General features: G+C 55.5%; 1 protein-coding gene across 2 annotated transcripts in view; it reads right to left on the reverse strand.

Moving 5' to 3' along the window:
• GGA2 (golgi associated, gamma adaptin ear containing, ARF binding protein 2) overlaps nt 1–14,076 on the reverse strand; it is a 31,046-nt gene extending 16,970 nt beyond the window's left edge. Inside the window, exons 1-4 of one of the 2 annotated variants that reach the window (XM_033101581.1) lie at nt 12,235–14,076; nt 2,031–2,115; nt 1,219–1,294; nt 319–417 (exon numbers count right to left, since the gene is read on the reverse strand). In XM_033101581.1, coding sequence (XP_032957472.1) covers nt 319–417; nt 1,219–1,294; nt 2,031–2,115; nt 12,235–12,253 — 279 coding nt within the window. In that variant the 5' untranslated portion in view covers nt 12,254–14,076. Of the gene's footprint in view, nt 1–318; nt 418–1,218; nt 1,295–2,030; nt 2,116–8,128; nt 8,289–12,234 lie in introns of those variants that run through there. The other variant, XM_033101580.1, reaches the window with a different exon arrangement.
• Nucleotides 14,077–14,113: the final 37 nt, after the last annotated feature.

Below are 14,113 nucleotides of genomic sequence, written 5' to 3' on the forward strand. Positions count from 1 at the left end.
ACATCAACTGAAAGACACACCTGGTGTCTCTTGCCACCTCTACCAGGAAACCTGCGCTCCAGGCTAGAGCTCTGCGCCCCGTCCAGGCCACCCGTCCACCAGGCCCTTTTGGGGACAGCCGGACGAGGCTAGCAAGCGAGGCCGGGGAGAGGAAAGGGTGACCTGCCCACGCAGGTCTCCTCCGTCAGCTGCCCCAAAGCCTGGACAGTCTGCAGGCTGCATCCACGCGCCGGCCAGCCAGCCGCTGGGCAGAGGGTGGCAGGAGCGTGAGGTGGCGGCGGGGCGGGCGGGTGCAGGGCCAAGCCAACACTCACTCACCTTCGGGGACAGCACTTTGATCAGCTCGTTCAGGAAGCGGAACTTGGCCACCTCGCTGTGGAACTTCCCCCCACAGTGGTTCACACACGTCTCGAGGACCTGCACAGACACGGGCCCCACGGGGGGCAGGCCCCTGGCTCCAGGCTCGTCTCACATGTGAGCACTTACTGGAACCGGGGCGAGGTTTCCTTACGACTACAGGACACTGAGGTTTGGGAGAGAGGGGACATTCTCAGACTAAGAACAAAAGCAGCTGGAAGCGACAGCTTCGTGCCCAGGAAACAGCTCAGCGCGGTGTGTCCCTGAGGTCACCCCACCTTTTAACGAGACCCTTTGGGCAGGTGACACAGGTGACAGTTGGTAGTAAGGCCCAAGAGCTGCTAAGTCACAGGCTCCCTACTGCCACTCAAGGGGATTTCAAATGAGTCACCAACATTGCAAAATTCAAAATTCACATAAAACGCTGGATTTACGGTGTCTCCTGCAAAACAGGGAGTTCTACCAACAATGGGCCAACCTCACGCCTGGCACTGGCTGGCTCGTCCTGTGCTGCAGCTGCCCCCCTACACTGGCTGTGCGCTCCCAGGACTTGGGTCTTTACCCAGTGGCTCATTTATGTCACCAACCTGGCCCTGTGGGCCCTTGGAAGCCGTGGTCTGACTATAAAAGGCAAGGAAAGAAAAGCTCTCTTCCTTCTCCCAAAGCGGGCTCAGGGCTGCTCTCCAGAAGTTTGGGAGAAAGGGTGACAGACCAGGGATGGCACCGGAGCCCAGACTACCTGCGCCTGCCTTCTCAGGGCCGTGACGATGAACCTGGCAGCCCCTGTCCACCCCCCAACACCGAAACGGGGCTGGGCCCAGCAGGCAGCGGAGCCGAGGCCCAGGAGCCAGCCGGACTCACCGTCAAGGCATAAAGAGCTTCCTTCTCTTGTGGAGACTGGATCTTGTGGGCCAGCAGCCAGGGTGCGTGGGTCGGGCTACGGGGAAACAATGACACCTGGTCTGGCTGAGCACTCAGACGAGTGGCCTCTGTTCCAGCAGCAGCTCGGCTCCCACAGCAGAGGCGGGACAGACTGGCTCCGAACAAGGCTGGCGCCCACCCGCCCGTCCCGAAGCCACCGCCGTCCAGGGCACAGACAGCCCCCCCGCCCCGGAAGGCTCCAGCTGGGCAGGCAGGCCCAGATCTGAAGGTGACCGGGCACCAGGCAGCATAGGCCTGCCTGCCGCACAGTAAACGCCTGGAACACACACACTAGAGTAAAAAGTGTGATCGAACTTTCTGCTCGTTCCAAAAAGCTGAATATTCGGCAACACAAAGCGAGCATCTGGAATAACGACTCGATGCTTCAGCTCCTGTACAGTAGTGTTGGTAACAGAATCTGACCCTTCACTGACTTTCTCATGCAAGACTACGTGACGTTACAGAGAACACACCCCTCTTTGACACGCGACCTTCTACCGGCACACTCAGTCTCCTCGGCACTACTGTTCCAGGCACTATTTCAGGTTTTCTAAATAATTGCGTCATAAACGGACTGCTCTGTTGTTTTTTTTTTAAAAACCACATGAATTTGCTATTTCTAAAAAAAAATTATGTTGTCAGTAGATCCTAAGGGAAGAAAGAAAGCCTAATTGTTAGAACAGTCTGGAGAGAATACGGCGTGCACTCATCAGGTGTCCCCGAGTCAAGCGTGCGTGTAAAGGGGACCTTACCCATTGGGATCCGTGTTCACCTGGTCACAGAAATTCTGGATCGCTGACCAATCCTGTTCTGACACGCTTGGGTCTGTGGCTTTATCTGTCAAGAAAATAATAAAAGAAATCAGCATAGAAAGAAACACGCATCTCCTTCCCTCACCAAAACTAGAACCGCCACGGGCTGTGCCATCACACCTCTCGGGGACCGCACAGTGGGCAGGCGGCCGAAAGGGACAGGACCATGTCTGTGCTGTCGCCACGTCAGGCATGTGACATGTCCTCAGTGAATATTTGCTCACTGAATGAACAAGCACAGTAGGTGACAAGCTACTGCCACGTCCAGTGCAGGGTTCACGCCCCTTGTCAGGCCCCCCGCCTGTGGCCCTGGCTGAGGACGGCCAGCAGGCAGCACCTGGGGGGTTACCTGTAAGCTTCTCAGCTGTGACAGGACGACCAGCACCTATACCCCAGGCTCCAGGTGGTGGCCCCCCTGGGTCATCCCACCTCCTCTAAAGAGCCCCCTAATCAAAGCCAGTGCCCTGACACCCCCCGACCTTTGTGTGCTGGAAGCTTCTCCGTGGTCGGCGGCCTGCCTGTCCGACCGACCAGAGGACCTCCTTGCCTTTTCTCCTCCAAACACTGTCCCTGTCGCCACCACACATTCTAGGGGCCCAGGCACTGCAACGCTAAGTCCCCCTTCAGATGAAATCCGTGGACACGGAGCATCACAGGGCAGCAGGCCAGGCGGAACTGGACGGGGCGGTTATCAGAAGCCTGACGAGACCAGGGGCCAAGGGAGGGACGAGCCCGACCCCCCTGGGACACGGGTCGGGGTCCGCATGGCTCCTGGGGCTGGGTGCCAGCAGTTTCTCCCTCCCCTCCCACACTGCCTGCCACCCAGCAAACCAACACGGACACCCAGTGTCCCCACCCGGACGGAACCAGGCGGCCTGCTCTCAAAGAAGTCACTGAGCCCTACCCCCCGACTCCCACTGTCAAGCCTGTCTCAGCCTCAACGAGGATCTTGCTGGTCCTGACAGATTTCGGATGGCACGCAGGTGTCCAAGGCCCACAGATTTACATCTCTTCCTGCTGGTTTCAGCCCCTAACGATTCTCCTCCCTTCTGGTTACTCAAGAGTCTAGTCAACTGGGGTGTCACTTCCTAACTGCAGCCACACGCGTGTGTCACGTGGAAGTCATGTGTCTCCCCAGCTCAACAGTGAGACTCAAGGGACCTGTAATCACCATCTTCCCACCCACTAACTCCATTCTAAGGGAAAAAAGCTGACAAAGGAATGAATGGGTTTCTCAATTCCCACACATCCTCACCTTTTTCCTGACGGGGCCACAGCAACAGCCCAGGTCTGGGGCGCCAATGGCCCAAGGAGCGGCGAGGGGCCAGAGGGGGCTCGGCCAGGGACAAACTCCAGGAAGCCCTTCCTGCCAGCTCAGCAGGACTATGCCCGGGGCCCCGGGCTGGTTTCCTCAGCCTGCGAGCACTGGGGCAGGCCGGCCACAGGCCACAGGCCACAGGCCACAGGCGTGCTTGTAACAAAAGCAATGTCTGCAGGCATTTCGAGGCGGCTACAGGCCAGAGGCATTAAGAAAACAGCTGATGGCGGGTTACCACTGTGTGAGGGGTGTGCATGTCTAGTACATTGTGTTGTACACCTGAAACCAGTAAAAAGAAAAGGGTTGCGACTCCAGCTGAGCAAAATGGCTCAGCCTGGGCAGCAGAATGGGCTCCCACCAGCTGCCACACAACCAGCGGGGTCACGCGGGGGCGGGGGGGGGGGGGCTGAGGCTGTGGGGCAGCAGATGCCTGAGGGAGCCTTTGGAATTCAACAGAATTCCCTGCAGGAGGTGAACCCCAACCCACAGGGCCCAGGCTGAGAAGCCCAAGACCCACCGCAGGGGGTCCGATGCCAGCGCCAAAAGGAGCTCGGCCCTTGGGCAACTCGAGAATAGAACTAGGCTGCGATCCAGACGCCCCTGGCCCTCATGGGAGGCCTGAAAGTGGGGCTGGGAGGACACCCCCTGGGAGGAGGTCCAGGTGGAAGGGAGGGAGCGAGGGAGGAATCCTGCCGCCCAGCTGCACTCCCAGCCTGCAATCCAGGGAGCCAGACGACCAGCTCTGCTTGGAACAGCTCCACACGGCCACACAGGCGTCCGCTGCCGACCGGGCAGGCTCAGGTAAAGCCCGAGCCAGAGCCTTTGCGTAAACAGGACTGAGGCAGCTACACACGCAGAACACCGACCAACACAGGATGGAGGGGGCTCTAGAAAGCACAGAAGCAGGAGCGTCTGCTAACAGCGTCCCGGGGCTCCTTTGGGGGACGCCGCCTCCCCAGGTCCAATGTTCTTCCGTTTTTCTTTTTTTTTGTCTTAGTAAGCCAATGAGTTTGTTTTCTGCCACTTGTAGCTAAGACTCAAAACGACGGCAGCCAGCGCTCGGGGCCAGGCCTCTCCTAACGCCTGTGTGCATGAGCCCCTTTGCACCTCGCAGCCCTAAGACGCACGCGTTTCTGCTGCGCCCCCATCTCACACACGCAGCTGCCTGGCTCGCGCAGGGAGGCAAGAGGTCACGGCCTGAGCGTAGCGTCCTCAGACCTCACAGAGGCGACGTCCTTCTCCGTCCAGCCTGGGCTCATGGCATTGCTTAGGTTACACTCCTGCCCCCGCCATACCAACCTCTGTGCCGTGTCCAGCCACTGCACCAGCCCTGGTGCCCCACCCCACCCCACCCCAGCAAATCTGGTTTAAACCATGGTTCACCTTCTCTGCCCGTGTGTGTGTGTGTAGGGGGGGGCCGGCATCACACAACCACCAAGACTACAGGACCCGTCTGACGTCCAATCAACACCCCCAGCTCCAGACTCAGAGGATCCCGGGTGGAGGGGAGAGGTGCCCCTGCCCCTCTCCCCGAGGGGGCATTTGGAAAGTCTGGAGACAATTTTGGTCGTCATCACTGGGAGGAGTGCCGAGACAGGGGATTGTAATAGTGGCACTAAATCTTCTATTTTGAGATTTGGCCTCCGGTATAATTCAATTTAACAAACGTAATTTAGGTTGGGACCTTTAGAAAGTTCTTTTCTTTCCTTGTCCCCTTTCTGCCAGGCCTTAACGGTTCTGCTTCCTCCACATTCACCTGCATACCAGTGTCACAGTTTCTATTTCCTCCAGCCCAGGGCTGGCCTTGTGATTAGAAAAAGGTTTTGCATCTGTATGGGATCCACGCCCCAGCTCCAACTTAAATCTATGTAACATATGCAAAGGTCGCGATAATCAGCTTTCCCGCACCTTCCCCCACCCAAGGGACAAAGCCCTAACCCTAACCCTAACTCCGGTGAAAATTCCATTACAGGCCCATGCGATTTGCATCTCATTTGCATCCCAGTTAGAAAATATGAAGCTTGAGATGAAACAAAGATTCAGCGAACGCAGTAGTTTCCAGTAGACGCTGCCCAGCCAACCCTCCTCTTACTTTGGTAAACCTTCTTTCTGTATTTCTACCTGCCTCGTGGATTCTTTCACAACAAAGACATTGGGTGCTATTGGTACCTGGTGGGTAGAGGCCAGGGGCTCCCTGCAATGCACAGGGCGGCCCCCAGGACACAGAATCGTCAGGTCCCCAATGTCAACAGTGCAGAGGGTGAGCCACCCGGTCCCCAAGTGTCCGGGTGGGCTCCTTCCGTCTCTCACCAGTCCTTCCCAACGCCCACCTCCTTACACCTCAGCCCCAAACACTCAGGCCTGGGGGTGGGGTTACTGACGAACTCATTTGCATGTGTTTATCTCCTTCCCCAAACACTCAGGAAAACAAGAGGTGCCCTTCCTGTCCGCACTCCCTCTCTGATGGCTTGAACAAAGGACCTAGAACTGAGAGGTAATCCCCCAAAAGATCAGCTGGAAAGGGGCTCACGGGGCCTCTCTTCCTTACATGTGAATTCCCCTGGCTACCCTCTCTCCATCATTTCACATTCAAACACCATTAAAAAGAAAACAAGGTGGTGGCCAGAGGCTACACCTCCGCCGATCAATAATGCCTGGCCTGCACCAGGCAAACTTCTATTTCAGAGTAGCTGCCAGCTTTTAAAAAGTCAAGAGATTTCACATAAAAATGTAAGTTCTAGCCGTGTATGAAAAACTGGAAGATCTAGCAATTCTGGGACCACATCAGCCCAAACAGTGTGACATCCTCGGGAAGTCCGTTCCCTCATCTGCTCCACCTGGGCCAGCCTCCACCTCTTCTAACCCAGCCCACCTGACCTTCTGGCAACTCCAGCCTAAGCCTACAGCCCTCCCAGGCCTCGGCTACCTTCTGTCCCCACCATTTAACTCCAAGCCATGTCGCTAATGACCTTTTACTTGCCCCAGTTCCCCCTTCTTCATTCTACTCCATCTTTCAGCAGCAAACCACCTACCAGCTATACCCCTCCTTTGAGATCGGACACCCCGCTCTCCCATCTTTCCCCTTCCCCGTGTCTGCTGTCTCCCACGTTCAGGCCGCTTTTCCATCCACTTTTTTTTTTAATTATTTATTTGTTTGTTTTTAAACTTTTATTTATTTTAAGTATGCTTTTCCAGGCCCCATCAGCTCCAAGTTGTTTCAATCTAGTTGTGGAGGGCACAGCTCACAGTGGCCCATGTGGGGATCGAACCCGCAACCTTGTTGTTAAGAGCACTGCGCTCTAACCAGCTGAGCTAACTGGCCGCCCCTCCATCCACTTCTTAAATGCTGAGGCTCTCCATACTCCATCTGCAGACTTCGACCTCCAGCTCTCCCCACCCTGGAGCTGACCGACTGCCTGGAGAGCGTCTCTCCCACAGCCACAAGCACCCAAACTCCACCACTCCACGGCTAGCTTCTCCTCACAGGTGAGCCACCGCAACGAGCCAGGTATCAGAGCCTGACACCCAGGGTCTACTGCCGATTCCCGGTCTCTGGCCTCCATTCTTACACATCAGGCTGTATACAGTCCGTGAACTAGCCAGCCTGCTCCTAATTTCCACTCTCCATTGCAATGTGTGTCCTACTTCAGCCCCTTACGCACAACCCAAAGAGCCACTTACTCTCCCCGCCGGCCACTCAGCTCCCCGAGGCTGCAAGCGATGCTTGTAACAGGTGTACGTGACCACAGATTCTCTGGCTGAAACTCCAATGCGCCTCCCCTATCACGGGATCAACTGCAAACTCCTTCCTGCAGCATTCAAGCCCCTGGAAGCGTAGCCCCAAGTACCCGGCCAGTCTCTATTTCCAGGCTCTCCAGGCTTCGCACCCCAGCATTACCGACCTCCTGCTGCCCAGAAGGCTCCAGCCTCCGGACCCCAGCTTTTGCACATGCACTTAAGTTTCCTGTGTCTGAAATGCTGTCGCTTCCTGTGTCTCAAATGCTGTGTCCGCTGGGACTGTCCCCGGGAAAACCAACCAGCTCCTCCCGCCGCACGTTAAGCAAACGCGCCCTTCTGCGCCTTCTAACCGAGTCCTGTTCCGACCGGCGTGGACCCACTACTGCACGTCTCCGCGAGCGAGGACCCTGGGTTCGCAGCACCTGGCGGAGCCCAGCACACGGAGAACGTTCTTTCGTCTCTGCCTCCCGGTGATCCCTCCTCGGTACGACGGGGACGGCACCACCCGGACCCCCCGGGACGGGTGTCGAGCTTCCAGGAGACGCGACCCGCCAGCAGCCGTCCGGCCCGAGTGGACACGCGCACACAGAAAACGGCGGCAGACAGACCCCACCCCCGCCAGCGCCCACGAGCGCCGGGGTCTGCGCGTCTCGCACCACCGAGTCCCCGGACGTCCGAGGGTCCTCGTCGCTCAAACGGGCTGAACAATGGCAGCCGCGTCTCGGGACGTTCGTGGGGATGAACAATGGCTGCAGGGCTTTGGCCCCGTGCGGGGCACTGGACACACGCTCGACACGCGGGAGCCACTGCGTCCGCGGTTCCGCGCCGGGACTGGAGCGGGCCGAGCGGACTCCCGGGCCGCCCTCCCCGCCGCGCCGCCCCTCGCCCCCGCCGCGGCCCCAGAAGAAGGGCGCCGGGAGGCGGGAAGCCGGGCCTCACGTGCGGCGCTGGCCCCGCGCCGAGGGGCGGCCCCGCTACTCACTGAGCCACAGCTCCAGCGCCGCCGCCGGCCCCGCGGACCCCTCCGCCGACTCGGCCCCCGCCGCCACCGCTGTCGCCGTCGTCGCCGCCATGAGCCTGGCCCCGCCGCGGAGGCCGCGGGCGCCCCTGCCTCCAGCTGCCGCCGCCAACTGGCGCGCTCCGGGGCTGCCGACGCGGCAGGCGCGGGGCCGCACGTGACGGGGGCGTGGCCTGCTCGGACACACCCACCCGCCAGGCCCCGCCTCCGCGCAGGCGCCGGGCGGGGGTGTGCCTCACCGAGGTGCCCCCCACCCCCAAGCCACCGGGTCAAAACGGATCACGCCACCAATCCCCCAAGGCCAGCGCCCTGTGGTCCTGCAAGGGCAGGCTCGCCAGCCAAACCACAGGACGCGACCGGTTCAATTTGAACTCCTGATAGCGAATAATTCTTCTAGCATTTTCATTCCCTCCACGTTCTGCTTTAGTTAATCCAGAACCCATTACACCGTCAGCGTACTGGATATTTACTTGCTTATTTTGGGAAAGGATCATCTCCCCCAAAAAAGTCATGGTTCTTGCGCACTGTGAAATGGACACGTGTTAACTGTTTTCTTGAATTAAGGGAGGGACCCAGCAGATGCTACAATCCATCCAAAAGAGAAAAGTCAGAAAAGGGGCAATTTATACAGAACAAAGGAATGTTGGAACACATGAGCAAACGGACACGCTAGGAGCTGCAGACAATTAATTTGCATGCCTCTAGGCAAAAATTATTTACCTTGCTATCAATGACCTACAATTAACAGAGCTGAGACCTCCAAGACCGGGAAAGGCTGGGACGTAGAAGAGCACGGTGTGTAGCCCAGGCACAACTTTCCGCTGAAGCACTGATTCTCTGTACTCCAGGATCTGCTTCACCCCACTCACCTAAGCAGGGATTTGGCTTCGTACGCTTCTAGATCCCCAGGAGCTAGAATCATTCCAAGCACACTAGTGCCAACAAATATTTATTGAATAGCCAAACATACAGTGGAAGCAGTAAGAGGTAGCTGTGGGGGTCCCCATCCCTACACAGTCAAAAAGTACATTGACAGTGCTGTCTCGGCTCCCAAATAAGTCTGGCCCGACATGTCTCCACCTGACAGAGTGCTGCCCAAAGCACCCTTCTGTGTGGAAATCGTCGTGGACCTGCTGTTGGATGACAAGCGACTGAACTGATTCCTGTGGGCCCGGTTCTAAATGCTGCATCTTTTACAGTTATCTTAGTAAACTTGAGCTGCTGTGACAAAATACCAAAGAGTGGGTGGCCCAAACGACTAACACTTATTTCTCACAGGTCTGGAGGATGTGAAAGTCCAAGGTCAAGGTAATGCAGATGTGGTTCTGGCGGAGGGCCCGCTTCCTGGCTTGCAGATAACAGTGCTTTCTTGCCGTGCCCTCATCCGGTGGTCTGGGCTCTTCCTCTTAGAAGGGCACCAATCCCCTCGAGAGGCCCACACCCTTGAGAGCTCAGCTGCACCTAATCCCCTCCCAAAGGCCCCACCTCCAGATGTCATCACAGGGGCGTTAGAGTTTCAGCATATGAAGTTGAAGGGAACACGTTCAGTCTGTACACTATTCCTGCAGGGGAAATTTTGGATTTCTATGAAAACTGATGCTTTGTCTATAGCACACCCTTCTGTTATCTGACTGTGGTTCTTCCGGAATTGCTTTACTACTCCGGAGATAATGGAAAACAAAGGAAGTCATTCTCATCTAGACATATGCAGATGAATTCTGCCCCAGGAAGACACACCCCTCTCTGGAAAAACCAGTTTTGCCTCCATTTGCACCTCATTTCAATAGTCCTGAGTTTATAAATGTGCCTATTCTTCCAATTGTCCTCTGGAGGGGTTGTGACATCTTCATTCAAGAGTTAAATAAAGTCTTTAACACGTATTCTAAAACCTGACAACACTGGAGCTGGGTTTCCCTATTGCAACCAATGCCTGCTGGTGACTAGAGACAGCGCCCTCTCCAGCAGCCGCAGTTGTCCATTTTGCCAAGGACCATCCATCACTTCCCACATATTTCGTATCTGCCTTTCGTTCCTTCTTCCAAGGACCTCCACTCACTTAACACTTTGGCATGTGGATCAGTGGTTTTCAAAGTACCATTTGTCAGCGTCACCTAGACGGCTTCTTACAGCACAATGAAGAGCCTGCCACACGCAGCTCCTGACTCAGCAGGTCTGGCGTGAGTGAGGCCGAGAAGCTGCCTTCCGAATCGGTCCCCAGACGATGCGGATGCTGCCGGTCTGGGACCAGAACTGAAGGGTTAAAGGATAAGTGGGTGATGAGGAAGTGCTGGGGGTTCAGGGCAGCGGCTGGGTGCACAGGAGTTGGCTTCAGCCTGAACTGTCACACCACAGGAGGACTTCCAAGGTGCCCCCTTTAGTGCTCATGCATCCCTTCCTGCCCAAGCTCCCCTCTGCTTTCCATGTATGTCGTCGTTTGTCCCCCTTTCTGGACGGTGAGCTTTCATAGGCCTGTCCCACTACAGTCAGGATTGGGGAAGGGGGAGCAGAGGGCAGAGCTGAGGGGACTCGGGACTGGGGTGAAAACTGTGACCCCACCATTTTGCCCAGATATGAAGGATGAGCTGGAGATCCCCAAGCCAAACTTGTATTACCTTCTAAACTAAAAAAGATTCATATCCTGTTTCACTAAAGAAAATAGTCACCACAAATGATGTGAAGTTCCTGAACACTGCACAACAGTAGCTTAACTGGACAGCGACTTTGGCGGGCCAAGCGCCTGTGCATTTTGCGCACGTCCTGACCATCCCATCTGATCAGATGTGTGTCTGGTCTTTCATTCGAGCTTCCCTGGGCACCTGCTATGAGCTGGCGCCATTCTCCGCACTGGGGACACAGGTGACAAGCGGACGAGGTCCCTGTTTTGCTGGACTTCACAATCTGACACAAATGGGTAACTGCATAACTACTTACACAACCAATTCCATTCGTGCGCTAGGGAAAAGCTCAGGGCGCTGGTGACGAAAGACAGGAAGGAGACCTGAGAGGAAGTCAGAGGCTCCCGACAGTGGAGGGGACAGTGGAGCTGGGATCTGGAGGCGAAGCAGCTGACGAGGCAAAGGGGAGAAGGGCGGGTGGACGTCCCAGACAGCCCCCTGCTCAGAGGGCAGGAGGGAGACACGCCCAGGAACCGAAGGCAAGCTCACGTGGCTGGGGACCAGAGCACAGGGCGCGTGTGTGGCAGGAATGGGTGAAGCGCAGCTGGAAAGACAGACGGTCAGTGTGAGGACACAAGGCTTCCTCAGGACAACAGCACCCTGCACGCCTCATCTCCAATCATCTCCCACCAGGGCCGCTGCGTCTGGGGGCGCCCGGCTCACATGTCCCGTCCGCGCGGCTGCCAGAATGATCCTTTTGAAAAACACCAATCTGATCACATCACTTCTCAGCTGAAGGCATTTCAGTGCCTTCTTACCTTCCACCTCATGAAGGCCCAGCTCGGGTCTTTGCTAACCGAACCCCCATTTTGTTCAGGTACCCACAGCTCCCTAGCCCAGCCCCACCCCCAGCTCTGGGTCTAACTGACCTGTGGGGTCTCCCCTCCCACTTCCCCAGCAGAGATGGGTTCAGGAAGGGGGAAGTCAAGTAGGGGAGGGTGCTCTGAGAGAGAAAGTCACAGACAGCCACTCTGCCTGCCACCAGACACCATGGAGGAGGTGCAGAGAGGTCGCCGGGTGTCAGGCTGAGCAGAGGGAGCCAATGCCAGGCTGCTGGTGATGCTGGAGGCCAGCAGAGCAGATGGGAAGACCTAGGGTCCTCACTGAATGCTTAATTAACCAACCCTGGAGCCTGCCCTACCCCTGAACTTCCTGTTATGGCGGATACTAAATCTCGTTCAAACTGGTTTGAAACCTGGCTTTGTTATTTGCATCAGAAGGCACCTTGATATTTTTAACCTGCAAAGAAGGGCTGTTTGGATTTCTCCTCTGTCTGGTTCCTCGGCCACTTCTATCACTCCTTCACCTCCCACTCCATCGCTCCAATCACATCCAACTCTGTGAAATGCTCTTTTTCATCCCTCTGCTTGAAATACCCTTCCAACTCCCACTGACCTGGGAAACTCGTCCTCATCCCTCGGAACCCCGTTCGTCTATAAAAGCCTCTGACAGCCGCAAACAGATGAAAAGCTTCCCTCTCTGGACCATGTTTTCATCCAGCCGGTCCTCATTTTCTGAGTATTTATTATCCTGGTCCCTGGGAAGGTAGGAATTTTATCATAAGACAAAAAATAATTTTAGTCCCCACTAAACACCCCTCTCTATTGAACCACTCCATCCGTTCTCATCCTTCGCTTGTGAAGTCCGTGTTAGAGACCAGTCTCGCTGAGGGCTGGATTCAACGCACACTACAGGCAGTGGACCAGACTGCTAACAACAAGCGCAAATCTTGCCAAAGAGACGAGACTTCCCAGAGTCCGTGAAACTGAAACTGCTGGAAGGAAGCCTGCGGTCAGACCAGCTGATGATTGCCACTTCTGCCGAAACTGGCCTGACTTTTGGGGCCCTCGGACATTCTGTTCATCACGAGGTCTTTACCTGACTCTACCATGTCAGGCCACGTGCCAGGTGCTGTGGTAATAACCAAGAAAAAGAAACACGTCCTGCCGGTCTTACTCTTAACAGTCCTTAGATAGATAGCAAACTTGTACAAATACACTACACGATTTCAATTTCATGTATTAGGAAAACAATAAAGCAGGACAAAGACGATCTGAATCAGTCCTTTTCTAGAAAGGATACTCTCTAAATTCCACGGCAAGAGAACTATGCTCAGAGGAAGTCACCAGTCTCCCCACTCACTAGAGTGGGTCCCCTGGACCAGTATCGTATTACATGACTGACCCCTCAACTCCCCCCACCAGCTGATTGGACCAGGGCCAGACAGCTGACCAAGATGGGCCAATCAGATTCTCATCTGGGAAGTTGGCCATGGACTACTAGTTAGGTAACCAGTAGTATAGAGGAGAGGTGATTCAGTTTTAGGGCTGGGGTGGCTGTTGGTCAGGTGCAGAGAGAAAGAGAAAGCCAGTCTGCAGAAGGAAGATGAGGGGAGCAGACCCGCAGAGACGAATTTAGAAACTGCGGTCTCAGAGATGCAAAAGTGAATGCGTTGGGTCCTCCTGGGTTTCCCGGGACAGATTCCAGTCTCTTGTAAGGTCCAAGTGGGAGCCTTGCCCCTCAGAGCTGTGAAAGCCCTTTCTTCCAGTGACTTCCTTTGTTTGTCTGAGTGTGTCTCTATGCCTGGCAGCCACGATCACCATTTCTAAGAATGGTGAGGATGACGATGGTAACAGATAACACTTGTTCAGTGCCAGGTACTGCTGTAAGAACTTTACACACATCACCTAGTTCAATCTCTACAACTCTTTGCAACAGGTGCAAATGTTACCCCATTTTACAGACGAGGAAACTGAGGTACAGAAGTCACACAGCAATGGCAGGACTGGCTGTTGGGTCTAGGCATTTGGCCTCCATGACCTTTCCTGCTTCACTATAGCCTCAAAAACACTGGGGATGGACCTGAGCTTACTTAAAATGGGTTTTTAATTTAAAAACCCGCAGTGCAAAAGGTTAAATGCCGCTTTTCACACGACTCACTACAATGGTGGCACTTTATTAGCTGAGCATTTTGGTCACTTGCTGTGTTCACTCGTGTCACCTCACCACAAGCGGGTTTCTCGTAACCGTTCTGTCTCAGAAGCAGGGGCTCTGACGTCACCCTGTAGTTAAGAGCTGAGCTTGGATTCTGGATTGTCACAAGTCAGAATTTAAAATCCTTGCTTTGCCTCACACTGTCACCTCAGAAGAGTTCCTCGAGTTCCCTCGGCCTCAGTTTCCCTATCTGTAACACAGAAAGGATAATTACCATGTTTCCCCGAAAATAAGACCTAGCCGGACCATCAGCTCTAAAGCGTCTTTTGGAGCAAAAATT

The sequence above is a fragment of the Rhinolophus ferrumequinum genome (genome assembly GCF_004115265.2).
Source record: "Rhinolophus ferrumequinum isolate MPI-CBG mRhiFer1 chromosome 15 unlocalized genomic scaffold, mRhiFer1_v1.p scaffold_54_arrow_ctg1_1, whole genome shotgun sequence".
Classification (NCBI taxonomy): domain Eukaryota; kingdom Metazoa; phylum Chordata; class Mammalia; order Chiroptera; family Rhinolophidae; genus Rhinolophus; species Rhinolophus ferrumequinum.